General features: G+C 37.2%; 1 protein-coding gene across 6 annotated transcripts in view; it reads right to left on the bottom strand.

Annotated features, from left to right (window-relative positions):
* ASH1L (ASH1 like histone lysine methyltransferase) overlaps window positions 1-24,888 on the bottom strand; it is a 201,023-nt gene that overhangs the window by 153,139 nt on the left and 22,996 nt on the right. For 5 of the 6 annotated variants that reach the window (XM_043454370.1, XM_043454369.1, XM_043454361.1 and 2 more), the window contains one exon: window positions 19,642-20,162. The exons of the other annotated variant lie outside the window; for it this stretch is intronic. In XM_043454370.1, coding sequence (XP_043310305.1) covers window positions 19,642-20,061 — 420 coding nt within the window. In that variant the 5' untranslated portion in view covers window positions 20,062-20,162. The remainder of the gene's footprint in view (window positions 1-19,641; window positions 20,163-24,888) is intronic. 6 annotated transcript variants of the gene reach the window in all.

The following is a 24,888-nucleotide window of genomic DNA, read 5'->3' as shown; positions in this document are numbered from 1 at the left end:
AAAATTCTATAGACTATAAACTGGGACTTCTCTGGTGGTTCAGGGGACTTCACGGGGAAGTCAAAAAAAGGAAAAGATAGCTTAAATTATTATTTAATTGGTACTTACAACAAACAAACATAGTGAAGGTTATGTGCTCATAACTTAAGATTTTGGAACCAAGAATAGGACGTTTTGTTCAAATCCTCAAGTTGTGTGTTTAGAGAATTATAGCACAGAATTTCAGTTACAGAGCTAGTCTGTAAACAGAAACACAGTAGGCTATTTTCATCATTCTTGCTATATTAAGAGATTCTGAAATTAACTTGTCATGTACTTAATGAAGCAGGAAAGGACAGCCTTATTACATGTTAAAAAAAGAGCACTTGAGCAAAGGAAAGCTTTAAAGTTACACTCTACAGATAACAATATCAACATAGGAAAACTTATTCAAAGTAGTTTACTGGAATCCACTAAAACAATAATGTGCCTTAGGAGTTTATATATTCGTTTACACATGATATGTGCCAGAAAGATCCTCCTATCATTTTAGTACATGGAAGATTTTGAAACTACTCTGCATGCAATGAAAGCTGAGATATAAATGGAAATTCACAATTTCATCTTCTTACAAACCAATTATAACACTTCTGGGCTTTCCAGGTGGCTCAGTGGGTGAAGAATCTGCCCTCAATGCAGGTTCAATGCCCAGGCCAGGAAGATGCCCTGGAGGAGGGCACAGCAACCCACTCCAGTATTCTTGCCTGGAGAATCCCATGGACAGAGGACCCCGATGGTATACAGTCCATGGGGTCGCAAAGCGTTGGACATGACTGAATCAACTGAGCATGCATGCATACACACTTCTATTACAATGTTTGTTGATCAAAGAGTTATGGAGGGACTTCCCTGATAGCTCAGTTGGTAAAGAATCTGCATGTAATGCAGGAGATCCCGGTTTGATTCCTGGGTCGGGAAGATCCATTAGAGAAGGGCTAGGCTACCCACACCAGTATTCTTGGGCTTCCTTTGTGGCTCAGCTGGTAAAGAATCTGCCTGCAATGTATGGGACCTGGGTTCAATCCCTGGAGTGGGAAGAGCCCCTGGAAGAGAGAACAGCTACCCACTCCAGTATTCTGGCCTCAAGAATTCCATGGACTGTATAGTCCATGGGGTCACAAAGAATCAGAAACAACTGAGTGACTTTCACTTTTCCCTGGTAGTCCTGTGGATAAGACTGTGCTCTTAATGTAGGGGGTCCAGGTTCAATCCCTGGTCAGGGAACTAGATCCCACATGCCACAACTAAGACTTGGAGCAGCCTAAATAAATAAATGAAACATATATTTTTAAAAAATCGAATAGGTTTTTAAAAAAAAATCATTTATGGAGAAGTATGGAGGTTAACATTCTATCCCAACAACATGTGAAAAATTAAATGGAAAGAATAAACAATTGTATCCATAACAGAAGTGAGGTCACAGAGTAAACTACAGGCCCCAAAACTGAAGTGACTGATGGAGAATCATTTACCAGAGCAGAAACCCTGGTGGAGCAAGTGAGTGCTAGGGTAGGGAAACTGGAACTCTAAAGTGACAAACTGCTGGAGGCTCAATGTTTACTAGGTTTGAGAGTTGAAAACTCCAGGAGAACTCAACTATTGTGATTCCCACAAACTTTTAAGAGTTTTATCTTCTGGATCTCCACTAGGTTGGCACAATGACAAAAATTCCCTCTTAATTCCTGCAGAGGGGGAAAGGAACCATTTTGAAATACGCCAGGCCATTCTAACAATGTCTGCCCTCAGGAGAAACTATTAACCAGAGCTTAACCTGCTGGGATTTATCAAAGCCTAATCGATCTGGTGGGAGGAAATATCCAACTCTAGCACACTCTAGCCATCCTGCTCTAAGAAGGGAAGGGGCACCAAGAAGTATTTGGGTTTTTTGTTTTAAATATTTGTCTGCATCGGGTCTTAGCTGCAGCATGTGGGGTCTTCACTGTATCATGTACGATCTTCTATTGCTTCGCACAGATTCTCGAGTTGTGGCACTCAGGTTCCAGAGCTTGTGGGCTCTCGAGGTGCTTTGCAGCACGTGTCATCTCAGCTCCCCAGCCAGGGGCTGAGCCTGCATCCCCTCTACTGCAGGGCGGTTTCCTAACCATTGACCCCCCAGAGAAGTCCCAGTTCACCATCTAGAGGTACAGGCTAACCAAAATATAAAAAACTGTCCTCTTAACTCCAGATAAGCAAAAATAAAAATTATATCCAACTTCTCCTCAGACACTGTGTAAGCAAGAAGAGAGTGGACTAAAATATTCACAGTGTTAGAAGGAAAAAGAAAACTAACACCTAGAATTCTGTAACCTGTGAAATTATTCTTTAAAAATAAAGAAGAAACAAAGATTTTCTCTGACAGAAATTTGAGGGAATTTGTTTTTAGTATACATGTCTTGCAAATTAAAAGAAGTTCTTTAGAGAAGGAAAATGCTAATAGGTCAGAAACTTGAATCTATATAAAGAATAAAAGACCACGAGAGAAGAAGTGAAGGTAAAATAAAAACTTTATTTTTCTTATTCTTTTTTTTAGTGGCACTGAGAGGCGTGGGGAAATCTTAGTTCCCCTATCAGGGATTGTGTTCCCTGCAGTAGAAGTGCAGAATCCTAACCATAGGACCACCAGGGAATTCCTTAGTTTTCTTATTTTTATCTAATCTTAACAGATAAGTTTATTTACAATAATAATAGCAACAATGTATTCAATAAAGTATGATGATGTGAATGTGTATCTTTATTTACAATGAAATGAATGACCATAATGATACAAGAGACAAGGAAAGGAAGGGAGGAATTTGTGCTATTTTATTATTACAAGGTATTTGTAAAGCAAAACAGTCTTATTTCAAGGTTAATTAAATTAGTTGTAAATATATATTGCAAACTCTAGGACAACCACTAAAAAAGGTAAAGAAAAATGTTTACGGACAGTTTTTCCCAAGTGACTGTATGGAATGGAAATTACTTGCAAAATTATGTTAAAAATAAGAACTGTAAGTAAGGGAAGAATCTTAAGTCCACTTATAAAAATATTGAGAAAACATCTTCAATAAATGTGCAAAGGTTCAGTTTGTGGCATACAATCAAAGAGAGAACCAAAACATCTGAGAATGGGGGTTGGGGGGAAGTTTCAAAAGAAAATTAAAGAAAATTTAACATACAGATAATTATATCAAGTATTTTAATATAATATCACACAAGTTTTTCTTTTCAAAAGCAGACCACTATGGGTTTTTCTTAAATTACATAACCATTAATTAGGTGGTTGCACCTGCTCATTTTTATTATACTATATCGCTCCCATTAAAAAGTCAACCAACATATACTACTAGAGGAAGTTTAATTCCTTCAGAGAATACTATAATAAAAGAATATTAATAATGATATGTAGAGGCTCTTTCTGCTATTGAATATAACTTAAGCAACAAACAGAAGACACCAATCTGTCCTAGGTATTAACAGCAGAGGAAAAGAAGTCTTTAAATTCTTTATACCCAGTTTACTCCTGAAGTATAAAATCACTACCACAGCACACATATAAATCAATCTATACTCTTTCTCTCAAGATTTCTCCCCATAAATCCCTATATAACTAACTGGGAAAGAGGAACAATTCAGAAAAAATGCCTTCAGTGGTTTACACTCACTAAGTGACGTCAGGAGGAAAAAAAAAACACCTTTTTTCATCATGTATTCAACCTTTTCTCCCTATTCACAAAGTTTCATAAAAGCTCCAGGTTTATTATTTCCTCATATAGGGCCGTTAATTCTGATATAATCCAAAAATCTTCACTTCTAAGCCGCTGTACCTCAGAATTTACTAGCAACGTATACTTATGGAGCAGTCTGTATGTAAACACCTCTGGCATGATATACAGTCATTAAAATGAAATTAAGATATGAATAGACAACCATAAAAAGCAGTATGTGAATTAGTGAGTGAATATGATGATATTCAGGCTTAATTCTCTGGGACTAAGCAAGTTATGCCGTCTATCAATTTGTTTCAATAATGACTGTTTCCATTAGCAAAATCAACAATGAAATGAGAAATATTTTTCACATTTAGCATATCTTATTATGTATTCCATTAAAACAAACCACAATACAGACTCAAGCAGATAGCCCTAACATGCTACACTTTAAAAGAAAGTAAACTGCTCAATCAGCCAAAAGCAACGCTGATTAAAGAAGTTCCAACTACATAATGAAAGCAAGAACTGAAGCTGAGTCTGAGGAAACTAATTATGGTAGTTTTAATCTTCTTGGTACATTTATAGCAGAGGCTGCACTGTGCAATAGAAGGGATCTGCTTTTCCCCTCCATTTATGGGAGCATTGATGGGAGCTTCTACAATTGATGGTATTTTGGGAAAAGAGTGGCACCGACCTTATTTTATCTTCAAGGCTTAGGGCAGATCTTGGCTGCCCCCTTAACAGTCTATTTTGTGTGTGTTAAAGGGAGAAAAGAAGGCTTTATTGAAATGTGACGAACTGGGGAAATCTGCATAATAGCCTCTGCCCTGGAGAAGCTAGGATCTATGCCAACCATTCTCCTCTCTACTACAAAGTAATTCTAGCTCAAGCAGCTTTCAAAGCAAACAATCAGTATGAAGGTAAGAAAACAGAATTCCATTCAAAGCAGAACCTGGAGATACTTATATACCATAAGGTATTCCTGCTTGAATAACCTTTATAACAAGAACATGGCAATGGAAAAGTTAACAGTGGGATAATGTGGACTTGTATTCTGAAGCTTCCCATAAGTTGATATAAGAAAGACTATACTCATAGATGGCACTCAGCTCACAAGTTACAAGTAAGAAGAATGTGACCATCTTCTACTTAGCAATTCACTTCTTGAATTCACTGATAAGAACTAAGGAGCCTAAATACAAAAAAATTGGTAAAAAAAAAAAAAAAAAGCACTGGGTAAACATAAACCAGATAGCAATAAGAATAAAAGTTTCACCTGGGGTTCATCTGGAGACAAACTTTCCCTAAAACCAGCTTCATATAGGGTTTATGACTAACCTCTCTATCTAAAGCTTTATTTCTTTTCTTGTCCTGCCCCTGTTCTCAGGACTGAGAAGTATCAAAGAAAAGAAGATACTGAAACCAACCAGGACCCAGCGGAGCATTCCTGGGTACAAAAGCACCTCTGTGTTCCTGTTTCTTGTTTGTAGGAAGAAAAAAAAAAAGCTTCTAGGCCTTCAAGGAGTTCCAAACAGTAGGCTCAAGCAGTTAACCATTAGGGCAGTAGTGTCACAGGGATCTCAAGGTTTCTCCTGAAGGGACATAACTAACGATCTGGTGTATATCTTTGAGCATTCTGTAGAAACTAAGACTCCTACCCAGGTGGAAGATGGTGACTACATGCTGGGCACAGCACACAGACCCTAGCCTGATTATAACCAGATGGTTGACATTCCTGAAACATTACCCTGTTACCTTAGCACCAAACAATCAGAAGAAAGTTCATGAGTTGCTCATTCTCCTTGCTTGGTGCCCTGCAAATAAATTCTTACTCTGATGCTAACACCCCCTAGTGTTGCTGCCTGGGCACAAGAGCCCTTGGTTGATAACAATCCTGTACCACCTTTTACTGGGTGAGTCACTAAGATATGTCAGATGCATTCAAAAGGTATTTGACTACTAAAAATATTTTCTTAAACTAAGAGCCTAATGTGGGGGGTTGTTTTTAAATGGAGATAACATAGACAACTTAGCTCACCTCTCTGTGCTGTGACAAAACAAAGAAAACTTTTTGTTTGACCTACTAGAAGAGTAGTTACCAAAGCTGTGCCTTACCAGGAAATTCATGAAACAGCCACAGTTGCAAGCATTACTACCAATAATACTGACTTCTTAAAATTAATGACCTATTGACTGTATTAATCACAATAGAACCTAATAAGTTTTAATATGTACATACTTTAAGTAAATGAAAGAAGAGAAAATATTTATGAGTAATTCACTTATGAAAGTTACATGAATAAGCACTATCTTAGGGGTAGGGAAACAAATTGTCTTATCCCCAAGCTGGATCTTAATGGCAGTATTTTTGGTGGTGGTAGCAGTATTTGTTTTATGCTTATAGATAAACCCACAGTCTATAATTTTATTGAACTATTTTTAAAGCATGTTCTGTGTTGATCATGAAATGCAAAAACTAAAAAGGTCACCTTAACAATTAAGGAGCATTCACTAGTAAAAGACAAATTAATAATTACAATATAATGTGATTTATGTTAAAAACAGAGAAATATATGCAATGGAAGCACAGAAGTTAGAGTAACCAACTCTGCCTGGGAAGGTTCAGGTAACATTTCAAAGAGCTAGGTGACATCTGAGCTGAGTCTTTCCACTCCATCATCCTACTTCTTCTCTCTATTGTATACTGAAACTTTTTTTCTTTTTATTTAGGAACTTAGTAATCTTAAACTTACTTTTCTAATTTCTCATCTTTATCTTAGACAATTTACTTCAAGGCTGAAAGAGAAGAAAAACATGTCACCAAGAATGCCTAGGAGATTTTCCACTTCTTTGAGAATTCCTAACAGTCATACTTAACAAACAGTTTAAAAAGAAAAGTTACCAAGCTCCCCTGCCTTTGGCTTTTAATTTTCAGAACCCATGATTTCTTCAGCAGTCTTCTGTAGCTCCCTATCCATGCAATCAAGGACTAGACAAGGAACTACAGGATAATCATACTTAGCAATTAAGACAGAAAATGAAAAGGTGGGGGTTCAGGTCTATCTTCTTTCACCGTTTTTACTGTGAAAGTTACTACTGAATTCTGGGATTGTCTTTTTACTTTCACATACCTACTCAGATGTTAGTAATTCTATGTAGCTTGGCTAAAAACAGTTAAAATATTGTAATGTATATATCTACCATCTGTGAATTTTTGTCAAAATGCTTTTGCACATCTCCTAAACTCCAACTTCTTAATAGAGGAGCCTTTATTACAAGTTCTTGACTTGCAAATCAACTTTGAAATGTTTTCCAAAAATGAAGGTAAAATACACATAGATCAGAACTTGACCGTTAAAAAATAAAGAGGAAAAAAAGATCAAATTTAATAGTTCAGAACCTATTCTGTTTAAAGAGTGGGCTATCATTACTATTTCCCTTTAACACTACTTATTTCTGACATCTTTGAGACATTATCTTCTTTTGCTAATATGTATTCCCTCTTTAGAAAATAGATTTTGGAGAAACCAAAGCCTTAGGAACACCATAAATCCAGTTTGAAGAAAGACTCATATTTATATCCAAGAAGCCACAGTTAATATGCAAACTACTGCCCCTTTTCCCAGGTAAATCTTTACCCAGTCAGATATACCACTCTTAACATCTAACATTAGGCACTTGTTGGTGCAAAGTGATAGTTAAAATAAAGAAGCTAAGGCTATTAAATAGACCACCGTATGCCATTGTCATATTTTTCTACCTTTTTTTTAGTTGGGGGAGAAGGAGTTATTAGATATACAACACAAATTTCCTTTTCCTCTTGGAAGAGAATTCTTAATTGCTAGATTTTTTAAATAGTTGGTTTTAAAAAACTACAGATATACCTTTAAACAGACCAGCAATGCCCAAGGGTCATATTGAACTTTGCCAGCTATACTCTGAATCCCCAATTCACCTCATTTCCCTTCCCCTCTTAACAGTTAAATCTTTGCACCTCATTTCCCTTCCCCCCTTAACACTTAAATCCTTGCAACTCATCCTTAAACCTGATCTCTAATGCCATCTGCTGTTGCAGTTTTTTTTCTTTTTTCCATTTATTTTTATTAGTTGGAGGCTAATTACTTTACAATATGATAGTGGTTTTTGTCATACATTGACATGAATCAGCCATGGATTTACATGTATTCCCCATCCCGATCCCCTCTCCCACCTCCCTCTCTACCCTGCTGTTGCAGTTTTGTGCTCTCAAGAAAGTCTACAAACCTGCCTCAATACTATTCAGCTTGACTTTCACTCCTGCATGAAGACCAAGTGGTGCTAATGATAAAGAACCCGCCTGCCAATGCAGAAGACATGAGACACAGGTTTGATCCCTGGGTCGGGAAGATGCCCTGGAGGAGGGCATGGCAACCCACCCCAGTATTCTTGCCTGGAGAATTCCATGGACAAAGGAACCTGGTGGGCTACAGTCCAAAGGGTTGCAAAAAGTTGGATACGACTGAAGTGACTAAGTATGCATGAAGACCAAGGTAGTCAGCTATTAACAGATTTAGAAAATAAAATTCAGGTACTATGTCTTTGGTAAGATTTAATCTTACAGTTACAAATGATAGGGTTCTTACTTACTACAAGTAATCCTAAATTTCTCAAATAGAAAAACTTTTCAAAAAAGCAATTTTAACTTCTGAGTGCAACACAAAGAGTTTGTTAAGTTCCCCACTTGTCCTCCATTCTTTATTATTTTCTTAGTGCCCACCTACACTAAAGGTCTGTCAAATTCTTTGACAGCACAATTCATAAACATCTAGGAGACATGCTAAATTGACCTTTACCCTTTACTATTTACTTTGTCCTCAAATTAGAATTTGTCTAGCAAATGCTAACAAAAATGTCAACATCTAATTTTAAATATAAGTTCCACTGTAAAGCTTTCCATGCATACTCTCCTGCTCACTACCTTCTCCAAACAGTCCTATAAACACTTTATATGTATTTCTATGATGGAAGTTACCATTTGTTGTTGTTGATCAGTCACTAAGTTATGCCTGACACTTTGCGACTCCATGGACTGCGGTATACCAGGTTTCCTTATACTTCACTCTCTACAGGAGTTTGCTCAACTTCATGTCCATTAAGTCAGTGATACTATCTAACCATCTCACGTTCTACTGCCCCCTTCTCTTGCCCTCAATCTTTCCCAACATCAGGGTCTTTTCCAGTGAGTCAGCTTTTCACATCAGGTGGCTAAAGCATTGAAGCTTCAGCATCAGTCCTTCCAATGAATATTCAGGACTGATTTCCTGTAGAACTGACTGGTTTGGTCTCCTTGAAGTTCAAGGGGCTCTCAAGAGTTTTCTCCAACAGCACAGATCAAAAGTATCAATTCTCTGGCACTCAGCCTTCTTTATGGTCCAACTTTCACACCCACACATGACTACTGGAAAAAATACAGTATATGGACCTTTGATGGCAAAGTGATGTCTTTGCTTTTTAATACACTGTCCAAGTTTGTCATTGCTTTCCTTCCAAGGAGCAAGCGTATCTTAATTCCATGACTGTAGTTACTGTTAACAGTGATTTTAGAACCCAAGAAAATAAAGTCTGTCACGGTTTCCACTTATTCCCCATCTTTTTGCCATGAAGTGATGGGACTGGATTCCATGATCTTAGTTTTTTTAATGTTGAGTTTTAAGCCAGTTTTTTCACTCTCCTCGTTCACCTTCATCAAGAGGCTCTTTTTTCCTTTCAGTTTCTGCCATTAGAGTGGTATCATCTGCATATCTGAGGTTGTTGATATTTCTCCCAACAATTTTGATTCCAGCTTATGATTCACCCAGCCCTGCATCTGGCAAGATGTACTCTGTACAAAAGTAAGCAAAGTGCAACACACAGCCTTGTCATACTCCTTTCCCAATTTCGAACCAGTCAGTTGTTCTATGTAAGTTGTTTCTTGACCCACATACAGGTTTCTCAGGAGACAAGTAAGGTGGTCTGATACTCTCATCTCTTTAAGAATTTTCCAGAGTTTGTTGTGATCCACACAGTCAAAAGGCTTTAGTGTAGTCAATAAAACAAAAGTAGATGTGTTTCTGGAGTTCCTTTGCTTTTTCCATGATCCAATGAATGTTGGCAATTTGATCTCTGGTTCCTATGCCTTTTTTAAGCCCATCTTGTACATCTGGAAGTTCTTGAATCATATAGTGCTGAAGCCTAGCTTTAAGGATTTTGAGCATAACCTTACTAGCATGTGATATGAATGCAACTGTACAGTAGTCTGAACATTCTTTGGTGTTGCTCTTCTTTGAGATTGGAATGAAAACTGATCTTTTCCAGTCCTGTGGCCACTGCTGAGTTTTCCAACTTTGCTGACATATTGAGTGCAGCACTTTTTAACAGCATCATCTTCTAGGATTTCAGTAGCTCAGCTGGAATTTCATCACCTCCGCTAACTTTGTTGTAAGTTATTATACTATATCATAATTACTTATTTACTGCACAGGGCAGGCAATCAAATATTTTATGGAGGAATAAATAAAACATTGCTATAAGCCTACATTAGAGATTATGCTCAAAATTAAGGGATACAAAATTTGACCCTCCTTTGTGAAGTAGAAAGTAAAAACATTAGCCCTGTGATCAGTTTTCTAAAATGTAATAGCCAAATTAAAACACATATTTAAGGTAATGAAAATGTTCTGAAATTAGTGGTGATGGTTGCACATCTTTGTATGTAGCTAATATATAAAGGGATATACTAAAAAACCACTGAACTACACACTTTTTTTGTTTGTTTGTCATTTATTTTTATTAGTTGGAGGCTAATTACTTTACAATATTGTAGTGGGTTTTGTCATACATTGACATGAATCAGCCATGGATTTACATGTATTCCCCATCCCGATCCCCCCTCCCACCTCCCTCTACCCGATCCCTCTGGGTCTTCCCAGTGCACCAGGCCCGAGCACTTGTCTCATTCATCCAACCTGGGCTGGTGATCTGTTTCACCATAGATAATACACATGTTTCGATGCTGTTCTCTCGAAATATCCCACCCTTGCCTTCTCCCACAGAGTCCAAAAGTCTGTTCTGTACATCTGTGTCTCTTTTTCTGTTTTGCATATAGGGTTATCATTACCATCTTTCTAAATTCCATATATATGTGTTAGTATGCTGTAATGTTCTTTATCTTTCTGGCTTACTGCACTCTGTATAATGGGTGAACTACACACTTTAAAAGAGGAAATTCAATAGTGTTAGAATTGTATACAATTAAAAATATATACATTTCATCCAAAACCAAGCTAATCTAATATATGGCATAATTTAAAGAAACTACTGGATTTCTCTGGGGGTCCAGTGGCTAGGACTCCCTGTTTCCCACACAGGGGACCCTGGTCAGGCAACTAGATCCTATATGCACCATTAAGAGTTCACATGCTGCAACTAAAGATCCTGTATGCCCCAACTAGTGATCCTGTGTGCTGCAACTAAGACTTGGCACAGTCAAATATATAAATAAACAATTGGAATCTGTGTGAAACAATTTAAAGACTACTAGGCAAATTAACCAAGGACAGAGCAAGAATAGAGATAACTGTCATTATTATCTGCATATTTTCTTACTAAAGAAACTACATTAAAAATCTTAGGCCAATAAGCCCTAATTAGAATACCTGGATTCAATGAGGGTTTTAATACGTCTCCATAAAAATTACATCAGTGAAATTCAAAATTATATCTACAATGTACTGTTTCTTAAATAATCTATTAAGTCAGCATAGTCGTTTCTTTTCCAAGCAAAAAAGTATCTTTTGGCAGGGAAATTATAACTACAGCTGTAAATTTTGTTTGTAATTCACTTTGCTCATTCAATCCACTCAACTATGGTAAAATGAAATCAAATAAACTATTCAATAACAAAAACTTAACACCAAATCTCAATCTTATTTGACCTAATTTATAATGAGGGCTTCCCCAGTGGCTCAGCAGTAAAGAATTCACCTGCAATGCAGGAGACTCAGTTCAATCCCTGGTTCGGAAGATCCCCTGGAGGAGGAAATGGCAACCAACTCCAGTACTGGTAAGAAGAAAATCCCATGGACAAAGGAGCATGGTGGGCTACAGTTCATCAGGTCACAAACAATCAGACATGACTAAGTGCACATGTGCACACACACACATAAAATCAGTATACAGTGGTATGAAATATCCCCCCAATCCCTTTTCTCTCACACAAGTTTCAATCACTTGCTACAGGAAATAAGTATTTTAGTTATTTTTCATTTGTTACAAAACAGCATGTTTCAATTTAGTATCCTGAGTAAACTAAGATCACATATAACTAGCTATGCTGCACAATTCCAAAGGTGGAATTTTGTTTAAATACTAAAAAGGAATGTAACATTGCCTCTTTTCCTTTTAAGTTAGTGTGTGATAAATACAAGTAAATATTATGACTTCTACCTCTACTTTTACTTTCTAAAATACTGCAACAGAAGCATGACTATACCATTCTGACAACTCAGGAGATGACACAGACACTACATAAAGTAACAAGACAGCCAAACCCAAACTTTTATATGAAATTCAAAAGAAAACATTTCTTTCCACTATAAACAAACAAAAATGAGACAGGAAGATCTATTATACATTTAATAATCAATATATTTCTTATAAAACAATCATGTGATTTCCAGTCTAGCCATATGGCAGGCTAAACACCACAAATGTGTTTACCAAAACAAAATAATTCAATTCAGCAATAAGATACCATGGTTGTTGCACTGTGGCCTCTTCAGTTCAGTCACTCAATCGTATCCGACTCTTTGTGACCCCATGAACTGCAGCACACCAGGCCTCCCTGTCCATCACCAACTTCCGGAGTCCACCCAAACCCATGTCCATCGAGTCAGTGATGCCATCCAACCATCTCATCCTCTGTCGTTCCCTTCTCCCCCTGCCCTCAATCTTTCCCAGCATCAGGGTCTTTTCAAATGAGTCAGCTCTTCGCATCAGGTGGCCAAAGTATTGGAGTTTCAGCTTTAGCATCAGTCCTTCCAATGAACACCCAGGACTGATCTCCTTTAGGATGGACTGGTTGGATCTCCTTGCAGTCCAAGGGACTCTCAAGAGTCTTCTCCAACACCACAACACAGTTCAAAAGCATCAATTCTTCGGAGCTCAGATTTCTTTGTAGTCCAACTCTCACATCCATACATGACCACTGGAAAAACCACAGCCTTGAGACTAGACGGACCTTTGTTGGCAAAGTTATGTCTCTGCTTTTTAATATGCTATCTAGGTTGGTCATAACTTTCCTTCCAAGGAGTAAGAGTCTTTTAATTTCATGGCTGCAATCACCATCTGCAGTGATTTTGGAGCACAGAAAAATAAAGTCAGCCACTGTTTCCCCATCTATCTTCCAGGAAGTGATGGGACCAGATGCCATGATCTTAGTTTTCTTAATGTTGAGCTTTAAGCAAACTTTTTCACTTTCATCAAGAGGCTCTTTAGTTCTTCTTAGGAAGTAAGGAAAATCTCCAAAGGTCCAAAAAAAGAAGAGGTGTTAGAGTGTGTGTGTGTGTGGGGGGGGGGGAGGTCGCTCAGTGACTCTGTGACCCCATGGACTATAGTCCACCAGGTTCCTCTGTCCAAGGGATTCTCCAGGCAAGAGTACTCCGAGTACTGGAGTGGGTTGCCATTTCGTTCTCCAGGGGATCTTCCCGACTCAGGGATCGAACCTATGTTTCCTGCATTGGAGGCAGATTCTTTACTGTCTGAGCCACCAGGAAGACCCCTCAGTTTTCAGATATTTTAAAAATTCAGTTGTTGTTGGGGAAGAAACTCTGGCACACTGACACCTCCCCCCCCACCAGGCATCTATTTGTCAGTTCAAGGTCTAGCGTACACCCTCCAGCTCCACCCCCAGCAGAATCAGTTGCACGCAGGCAGCCTTTTGCTGGGGAGAGGGTCTCAGGAGCCCATCTGAACACCTTAAATCTTGGCAAAGCAAATTCAGAGTTTCTCAAAGAAGTGAAGTGAACTGGAAGTTGCTCAGTCATGTCCGACTCTTTGCGACTCCATGGACATTATAGTCCATGGAATTCTCCTAGCCGGAACACTGGAGTGGGCAGTTTTTCCCTTCTCCAGGGGATCTTCCCAACCCAGGAATTGAACCAGGGTCTCCTGCATTGCAGGCTTATTCTTTACCAGCTGAGCTACTCATCTACCAGATAGGTTCCAAGTTTAACCACAGATTAAAAAAATAAAAGAACGAAATATGAACTTTGTAATCGAGTGAACAAGTTCTAGAAAAAAATTGTTTTTATTAAAATCACATAAAGTTTATAAACCAATATGCAATAATGCAAGGAACACTCTAAAACATGAATAATGAGGAAGGATTAGCCCTACCAGATATAAAACATAATAATTAAAACTATCATGCTGGCAAATAGAGAACAATGACACAAAGCGGGAAATCAGACCAGACCCAAGTACACACAGAAATTCAGTGTACGATAAAGGTAGTGTCTCAATTCTGAGGACAAAAAAAAAAATTCTTAAAGTATTGGGACAACCTGCAGCTATTTGGAAAAAGATAAGGTTCGATCCACAACGCATATATCATAGTAAATTTCAAATGGATCAAATATTTATATATTTAAAATGAAACACTAGGGAATTCCCCAATGGTTTAGTGGTTACAACTTAAGCATTCACTGCTATAGATCCTGGTCTGATCCCTGGTTGGGAAACTAAGGTCCTGTAAGCTCTGTGGCATGGCCAAAAATAATAATAATGAAAGATGAAACATTAAAATATATAAGAACTTTAATAAACTTGAAGTGAAGGCCTTTTTAGTGATATGTCAAATTCTCAAAGCCATAAAAGGAAAGATTTATTAATTAAATTCTTTAAAAAACTAAATATTTCTGCATGGCAAAATAAACAATAAGCAAGATCTAAAGCCAAATGACAAACTGGAAAAAAAAACACTTATTAACCATATTTCAAAGGGCTAAAGAAGCTCTCTTAGTTTTTGTGCAGGAAAATCCTCCAGAATATACTAATATGCCATATAAGTGGAAAAATGAATGATGAAGAAAAGTGTGTACAGTATGGTACTATTTATATTTTTAAATGGGGAGGGTGGGATTTCATGTATTTGTTTGTATACATACATATATATTTGTGGTAGCTATCAAAGGCACTGATGTTGGAGTTAGAAACTCCTAAAACTTTCTTTGCAGCAATTTTGGTTCCAAGCAACTTTTTTTTTTTCCAAGTAAGACAACTTCATTATACAGAACAGTTTTCTTCACTGTGATTAAGAAATGTTGTTCTGCTTAGTTAGGTGTTATATGGGGGTTATCAGATGATTGCCTAAAAAGAAGGAAGAGAGGTATATTGATGGTAATAATGTTTGTTTCCTTTTTTGTCTTTTAAAGTCTGAATCACAGAAGTGTAATACTGATCAAAGCTGCACTATCCATACTCTTAGACATTAAGAGTATAGTTTTCTGTATTCTTTGCTATAGTAATCAATTGAGAGCAAGTTCAGGGTGAGACGGGTACCTGAAAATCTCTCAAAGACTGAAACATAAGAGATAGGACTGTAAAACCTTTAGAAGACAACATAGGGGAAAAATCCTTATGATGCTAGATTTGGTAGAGATATCTTGGCTATGACACCAAAGCACAGGCAATAGAAGAAAAAATAGACGAATTAGAGTTCATCAAAATTGAAAACAGTTGTGCATAAGAGGACACTATCAAGATAGTGAAAAAGACAACTCACAGCACAGTAGAAGAATATTAGCAAGTCATATACAGAATGTATCTAGAACCCTGAAAACTCAGCAACAACAACAAAAAATCCACAATTCAAAGACAGTCAAAAAATTTAAACAGACATTTCTCCAAAGAAGATATACAAATCAAATAAGCTCAAGAAAAGATGCTCAACATCATTAGTCATCAGGGAAAAGGAAGGAAAACCACAGTGAGATACAACTTCATACTCTTTATTTTAGAGTGGCTATTATTTAAAAACCACATACATACACACGAACACACAGAGAAAATAACAAGTACTGATGAGGATTTGGAGTAACTGAAACCCCCATGCACTGCTGGTGGGACTATGAAATGGTATAGTTGCTATGGAAAACAGTCTGGCAGTTCCTCAAAGACATCACAGGATCCAACAATTCTACTCCTTAGTACCCAAAGAAATGGAACACAGGAATTCAAACACGTTTGTACACCAGTGTTCACTGTAGCATGTTTTCCCATAGCCAAAACGCGGAAGCAAACCAAGTATCCACAGATGATGAATTTTAAACAAAATGTGGCATAAATGTACATGGAATATTATTCAAACACAAAAATGAAGAAGTTCTGGTACATGCTACAAATGGATGAACTTGAAGACATTATGCTAGTGAAATAAGCCAGAGACAAAAGGACAAATACTGCATGATTCCATTTATACGAGGTACCTAGAAAAGACAATTTCACAGAGGCAGAAGTAGATTATCAATCACCAGAGATTGGGGGAGCAGGCTCTGTAACAATACAGAGTTATTATTTTTAATGGTTACAGAGTTTCTATTTGGTACGATGAGATGGCTTTGGAAAGAGACAGCGAGGATGGCTGCACAACACTGTGAATGGAGTTAGTGACACTGAATTTACACTTAAAAATGACCAAAATGGCAAATTCTATATTAACATATTTTACAGCTTTTAAAAATTAATAATGTTATATATCAATAATAAAACCACAAACTGTACAGTTTAAATGGGTGGATGGTATGATACATGAATTATACCTCAATAAAGACATTTTTAAAAATACCCTGACATACTGAGTCAGGACCACTAAGAAACTATCAGGAATCTATACTGCTAATAAATACTTTACACATGTATCTTGCTACACACTTGCAAGTATTCTGTAAGATAGTTTCTTAGAAGTGACACTGTGGAATCAAGGAACTGTCCATTTTAAATTGTCACAGATACAAGCAACCTGCTCTGAAAAAATCCAGTATCAATACACTCTCCACCAACAGTGCCTGAGAGTGCTTGTTTCCCCTATGTTCTTGCCAACACTGAACACTACAAAATGTTTTAATTTTGCCAAAATGTAATATAGAAAGATAAATCTCAAAAGTAATTAAAAATAAACCAAATACATATTAAACTGTACACTGTGCTGTATGTCAAATCTTGTCACAATAAAACTGGGGGAAAATACATTTAAAAAAATAGGACCCTTAAAATCTATAACTTCTACAACTTTAACTAAAAGATACAGAAAGTATCTAATACTTCTCAAAGGAATGAACTAAACTTTAAACTTTAGTTATTAATGTGACAATTCCTAAATTTTGGATTAAAATTTTTAAAAAAGTAAATGACACATTTGAATTGCTCTAAATAATAGGGTCCATGAGTCAACTACTGTAAATTTAACGATATGTCACATAATTTGAGAAAGGGAAAATTTCACTTAAGGTACTGAACCATTATATTTTGCCATTATATAAACTGGGCTTCTCTGGTGGTCAATGGTAAAGAATCCACCTGTCAATGCAGGCCATAAAGAGTTCGATCCCTGATCCCAGAGGATCCTAGATGTCATGGGGCAACTAAGGCCATGTGCCACAATTATTGCGCCTGTGCTCTAGAAGCCCAGGTGCCGTGACTACTGAGCCCAGGTGCCACAACTGTTGCAGCCCATGGGCCCTAGAGCCCCAGCTCTGCAACAAGAGAAGCCACCACAATGAGAGGCCCGTGCGCAGCAATGAAGAGCCAGCACAGTCAAAAAAAAAAAAAAAAATTTACATAAACAGCAATCATTCTAGCAAAACATTTTTTCACAGGGCAATTATTTTTGCCCTCTGAACACTGCCAAAAGAAAACTTCTATTAAGAAATAAAATATATGATCTGTATTTCTATGTTTCTACTAGAAATCTAAGGCCTAAATTTGCTTTAACATCAGCACTAACAAAAACCCAACTACTTCTGAAGAATTGGGGGGGAAATGTTTTGGTTGTTTTGGTAAAGCCTCGCTTTAAAATAAATAAAACAACTCCCTCTCCCCCCACCTCTGCTCCACAAGCTTTCTTAGACTACCAACATGCCTCACAACAGTCTAGCTTTCTCTCCTGAGCCACTGAGGCTCAGTCTCTTTGGAGTCATGAAACCGTTAGTAAAGCTGCTAAGAGCTATGTAAAAATGCATCAAAATGAACACAAAATTCTTCACAGATTATCACAGTCCGAGAGCAACCATAAAAAACCAAATCTTTCCAGAGATCCCAGGTTATAAAGCCATATCTTAGGCTGTAAAAAGGGAGAATAGAACACTTACAAGAATTTACCTCATATTAAATACTATATACAAATGTAATTATTTTTTAAAATTGAAGTAAAGCTGACTTACAATATTGTGTTCATTTGAGGTGTATAGCAAAGGGATTCAGCGTTTTTTTCAGATTATATTCCATTATAGGTTATCATAACGTACTGAACATAATTTCCTGCTCTACACAGTAAATCCATACTGCATATCTACTTCATGTACAATTCTTGATTATACTCCTAATTTGTCTTTCCATCCCTTTCTCCCCTTTGATAATCATAAATTTGTTTTCTGTAAGTCTGTTTCTGTTTTCTATAAAGATTCATTTACATTATTTTTAGAGTCCACATTTAAGTAATATCATACAATATTTGTCTTTCTCTGACTTATTTTACTAACTATAATATTCTCTAGGTCTATCCATGTTGCTGCAAATGGCAATATTTCATTCTTTTTATGGCTAATATTCCATACATATATAACATATATGCACATATATACAGACACCACATCTTCTTAAGTCAACTGTTTGTTGATGGGCACCTGGGTTGTTTCCAAGTCTTGTTTATCGAAATTTAATTCTTTATATATCCATTTACTACAGGCATAAACAGTTCCATGTTATAAATGAAAAAACACAGCTCAGTAAGTGTGCAGTTATTAAGCCAGGATTTGAATTTGTTTCTGACTCCGTAATTCATGCTCTTCCCATTATTTATGAAGAACTAATTTAGAGGGTAGTAACATAGTCAACATGCTATGTTAAAGTAACTGTTGGAAGAATAAGCACATACTCATTACCAACAATTTTGTGAGTATACAGATAGCTTTCCTCAGGAACCAAAAACCATATTCTGCTATAAACAATATAAGCAGGATATAAACTACTTAAACATTAAAAATAAGTACATATTGTGGGTGCAATCTTTTTGGTACAAAACCTCATCATTAGCACTATTTTAAAAAATATTATAGAAAGATTACTAAAGACAATCATCATGAAGCCCTTTAAAAATCAGCTGTGCAAAACAAGCTCTAACACTGTTTCACATAAAAAGGTCCAGATAAAAAACTTTTCGAATTCATCTTTAGAAAATTCTCGAGGTCAGCAAGAATAGAACCATCCTGAAAGGTAGGTGGTATAATCATTTAGTATCTTTGAGTGTCAGTTTCTTCTCTATTATTAATAATTTGTCTATCATCATATTGTTAGTAAGTATGAGGGCAAGATTCAAGTCTAGGTTTTCTAACTAAAAATTCAATATTCCTTTCACTTGGCCATGTAGGAGCAGCAATCTGGATATACCCATTTAAAATATTTGCCATAATTTTACAAATTCAAATACATGCATAGTTATACTATGACCTGCATCTCTTACAAGCCTCAAAATCTGTTTGAGGCTCCCAAAATAGACTATGTAGAAATAACATAAAGATTAAAATAAAAATTCCTGAAATATGTACGTAGATTCAATAAAAATTAGTATCAGTCCAAATAGTGTTAATGATCATATATTGTCAGGACTTCTACTTACCCGTTTTGAAGGACAGTGTTCATTCTTTTCATCTGTCATCTTCCCACTTTTAAGTGCTTTCCTTGGGTGCTTGATAGTTGTTTTTATGGCAGGTCGACATACATAGTTCTCCAAGTTCTTTGGAGGTTTTTTAGTTCTCTTAGCCTGAAGGCCAATTTTCAATTTTAAATTTCCTTCTGTAAAGTTTGTTTCTTTCACTGAAAACTGTTGCTGTGCATCAGTTAAACCATCATCCTTCCCTGCTTCAATGTTTCTTTCCTGATTCCACTTGCGAAGGTCTTCTTCTTCCTTTGTGTTGTTCTCTAGCTCTACTTCTCTCTTGCTGACCAGTGTGCCCGTACTGATGACAGAGGGACTCTTTCTTGAAAATCCTTCGGAATCAGAACCCAATCCTAACATAGCAGTATTTCTAAGGTCCATCACAAGTGTATGTTATTGCCAAGGAATCTTTTGAAAATTTTATAGAATTGAGTTCCATAAAAAACAGGGTTCTCCAAAACTTGCAACCAGCATCTCTTTCTCTGCAGGATAGACCATAACAAAAATTTATCAGAACAGAGGCAATTATTGATTAACACAAGAAATGGGTATAGAGAGGAGATAAGAACAACAGGAAGAACCCAAAATTGCAGTTAAAACGGATCAAAATGCAGTTCAAAATGGTTAAATTCCCTTAGTTATAAATAAATTTATATTTCAGAATACATCTATTATTCTCCAGATATTATAAACAAGCTGCAATAGTATGGTGCAAATCAATGTTTAAGAACCACTGTTAAAATTCAACCAACAAGCTTTTGCAACTGACAGTCAAGCAAACACAGTCTAAGATAAAAATAATATATATTTCAACATGCCTCAGTTTCAAAGGAATATATTTCTTACATTTTAGTTAAAATCAATTTCATTCAAGGTAAAGAATCATATTTTGGGCTAGTTTCAGCACTCCAATCTTATTAATTAAGAAGTGGTAAGTTTTCCAGGTTAGATTCTTGGGCTGGAATTATCTCTAATGCTGGTTTACTATTCAACTCTGAATCCATATACACATGAATTCATTCCTTAAAAAATATTTCTAAACAACTGTCATACGCCAGGCACTGGGCAACACCCTGGAAATTAAAGTATTGGAAAAAACAAATCCAGTTCCTAAATTTATAAGCATTATACCTAGTGAGAAAGACAAACATTAAATAACTGTATAAATTATTTAGAACAACTACTATAAAAATTCTAAAATCCAGGAGTATATTTTCAAAAGTTTTCCTAATAGCAAACAGTCAGTTGTTATAATTCAATCTCCCAAATCCATAAAATATTTTAAAACAAGAATGCAAAAAAACAAAAAACCCAGAATGCAGATTTATTGTTTTACAATAGCTGGTACACCTTACCAGAGAATCTGAATAATCTACACATGGCAACCCCTTTTAAAAAAAGACTCTCAAGAAACCATATTACTATATAATCTAATGACTACTGAATATAAAACCAAAGTAATTCACTATTCTTGAGGACTGACAAACTAGTTTTTCTTTCAAGCATGTATCTGAATATATGATCCAAAACTTGCATCTGGGGGAAAAAAAGAACATCCTATCCCTTAGAAGGGGCTTCCCTGGTGGCTCAGATGGTAAAAAATCAATCTGCAATGAGAGAAACCTGGGTTCGATCCCTGGGTTGGGAAGAAGGGAATGGCTACCCACTCCAGTGTTCTGTGCTGGAGAATTCCATGGACAGAGGAGCCTAGCAGACTACAGTCCATGGGGTCACAAGGAGTCAGACACGAGTGAGTGACTTTCACTTCACATCCCTTAGAAAGTTCTATTTATGAAGTAGAATGGGCTCCCCAAGTGGTGTGACTGGTAAAGAACCTGCCTGCCAAAGCAGGAAACAAACCCAGGCTAGATCCCAGGGTTTGAAAGATCCCCAGGAGGAGGGCATGGCAACCCATTCCAGTATCCTTGCCTGGAAAATCCCATGAAGAGAGGAGCCTGGTGGGCTACAGTCCACAGGGTCGCAAAGAGTTGGACACAATTGAAGTGATTTAGCACATGAAGTAGAATATTTTATAGTTTAAACTGTGTGCCTTAAGACTTTTCTTTCCAATGAGATTGTAGGACTTTCAAAGCAAATATCGTATGATATAACTTTTAAAACACACACAAGAAATGTAAACAGAATGCATAGCCCAATGACTGGCCTATTATAGCAAGGCTCAATAGAAGGTGCCAACAATTTTATTAGTAGTACTAGCAGCATTTTAAGTAGTTACTCAACAAATACTGGCAACTGAATGAAGTGTGTTCCTATTCTATTCATTCACACAAACAGGTGAAAGAGTAATTTTCAAGACATTTACATATGACAATTCTTGCTGTCTACTATTTCATATATTAACACTTCACAATGGCATTTAAGGCTCTTCATAATCTGGCTCTAACTATTCAAACTTGTCTATTCTTACTTCCTAAAACACACCCTCTATGATTTAGTCAATTCTGCTTTTTGGTTTTTTTACTGTCCCTAACATAACGTGTTCACTTCTCTTCAGTGCCGTGTGCTTTCTATTTTTTCCATGATGTGTTCAGTTCAGTCGCTCAGTCATGTCCAACTCTTTGTGACCCCATGGACCACAGCACGCCAAGCCTCCCTGTCCATCACCAACTCCCGGAGTCTACTCAAACTCATCTCCATTGAGTTGGTGGTGCCATCCAACCATCTCATCCTCTGTTGTTCCCTTCTCCTCCTGTCCCCAATCCCTCCCAGCATCAGGGTCTTTTCAAATGAGTCAGCTCTTCGCATCAGGTGGCCAAAGTATTGGAGTTTCAGTTTCAGCATCAGTCCTTCCAATGAACACCCAGACTGATCTCCTTTAGGATGGACTGGTTAGATCTCCTTGCAAGGGACTCTTAAGGGTCTTCTCCAACACCACAGTTCGAAAGCATCAATTCTTCGGCGCTCAGCTTTCCTTATAGTCCAACTCTCACATTCATACATGACCACTGGAAAAACCATAGTCTTGACTAGACGGACCTTTGTTAAAAAAGTAATGTCTCTGCTTTTTAACATGCTGTCTAGGTTGGTCATAACTTTCCTTCCAAGGAGTAAGAGTCTTTTAATTTCATGGCTGCAATCACCATCTGCAGTGATTTTGCAGCCCAGAAAAATTAAATCAGCCACTGTTTCCCCATCTATTTGCCATGAAGTGATGGGACCGGATGCCATGATGTTAGTTTTCTGAATGTTGAGCTTTAAGCCAGTTTTTTCACTCTCCTCTTTCACTTTCATCAAGAGGTTCTTTAGTTCTTCTTCACTTTCTGCCCTAAGGGTGGTGTCATCTGCATAATTGAGGTTATTGATATTTCTCCCAGCAATCTAATTTTAGCTTGTGCTTCATCTAGCCCAGCGTTTCCCATGATGTACTCTGCATATAAGTTAAATAAGCTCAGTGACAATATACAGCCATGACGTACTCCTTTTCCTATTTGGAACCAGTCTGTTGTTCCATGTCCAGTTCTAACTGTTGCTTCCTGACCTGCATACAGATTTCTCAAGAGGCAGGTCAGGTGGTCTGGCATTTCCATCTCTTCAAGATTTTCCACAGTTTATTGTGATCCACACAGTCAAAGGCTTTGGCGTAGTCAATAAAGCAGAAATAGATGTTTCTCTGGAACTCTCTTGCTTTTTCGATGATCCAGCAGATGTTGGAAATTTGACCGCTGGTTCCTCTGACTTTTCTGAAACCAGCTGGAACATCTGGAAGTTCACAATTCACATACTGCTGAAGCCTGGCTTGGAGAATTTTGAGCATTACTTTACTAGCGTGTGAGATGAGTGCAATTGTGCTGTAGTTTGAACATTCTGTGGCATTGCCTTTCTTTGGGATTGAAATGAAAACTGACCTTTTCCAGTCCTGTGGCCACTGCTGAGTTTTCCAAATCTGCTGGCATACTGAGAGCAGCCTTTCACAACATCATCTTTTAGGATTTGAAATAGCTCAACTGGAATTCCATCACCTCCACTAGCTTTGCTTGTAGTGATGCTTCCTAAGGCCCACTTGACTTCACATTCCAGGATGTCTGGCTCTAGGTGAGTGATCACGTCATCGTGATTATCTGGGTCGTGAAGATCTTTTTTGTACAGTTCTTCTGTGTATTCTTGCCACCTCCTCTTAATATCTGTGTTAATGATGTGTTCACATTCTGAAATTCAGAACTCTGAAAAAATTAAAAGTTTTTTCATAATACTCTAAGTGAGAAAATATGACCTGACCTGATCTGAATCCATTTTGGTCTTAATTACCACAATATCTGTGAACAGGCATATACTTTAATGCACAATTAATAAAGTGTGTGATTAAGGAGTCTTTGCTGCCAGTTCTTCCTTTTCTCCCTTAACTCTAAACACTGGAGTGGCCCAGGGTATGCCTTTTCTTTTCTGTTTACATTCACTTCTTAAATCACCAGATTCAGTCTACTGAATTTGGTGGTAGTGGTTTAGTCAGTAAGTCATGCCTGACTCTTTCCATCTGATGGACTATAGCCTTCCAGGCTCCTCTGTCCATGGGATTTCCCAGGCAAGAATACTGGAGAGGGTTGCCATTTCCTTCTCCAGGGGATCTTCCTGACTCAGCGATCGAATCCGTGTCTCCTGTGTTGTAGAGGGATTCTTTATCATTGAGGCACCAGGGAAACCCAGTCTTTTAAATTTAAATTCCATGTAACATGGATGATTCAAAAATTTCTATCTTCAGATAGAGACCAGCTGAGACTCCTTCTGGAACTCTAAATGCATATTATCTAAATGCTACTTGACACACTGACTATATAATTAATAATTAGGCACTTCAAGCTTAACACGTTCAAAGTCAATTTGCCTTTTCTGAGCCCCTCAAATCTGCTCTTCCCACAGGTTTACTCATCTCAATAAATGCAACTCCAACCAGAAATATTAAGACCAAAAAATTTTAATCATCTGTGATTCCTTCTTTTTTTAAATGCCCCATATGTCCACTTGGTCAGAAAAGCCTACTTTACCTTCAAATTCCCTGGAGAAGGAAATGGTGACCCACTTCAGTATTCTTGCCTGGAGAATCCCCATGGACAGAGGAGCCTGGCAGGCTACAGTCCATGAGGTCACAAGAGTTGGACACGACTTAGTGACTAAACCACCACCACCACCACCTTCAAAATACATGCAGAACCTATTTCTCACTAATTCAACAGCTACGTATCAAATCCAACT

This window comes from Cervus canadensis, chromosome 2 (genome assembly GCF_019320065.1).
Source record: "Cervus canadensis isolate Bull #8, Minnesota chromosome 2, ASM1932006v1, whole genome shotgun sequence".
Taxonomy (NCBI): Eukaryota; Metazoa; Chordata; class Mammalia; order Artiodactyla; family Cervidae; genus Cervus; species Cervus canadensis.
The sequence above is the reverse complement of the archived record's forward strand: the minus strand, read 5'-3'. Positions and strand labels throughout refer to the sequence as shown.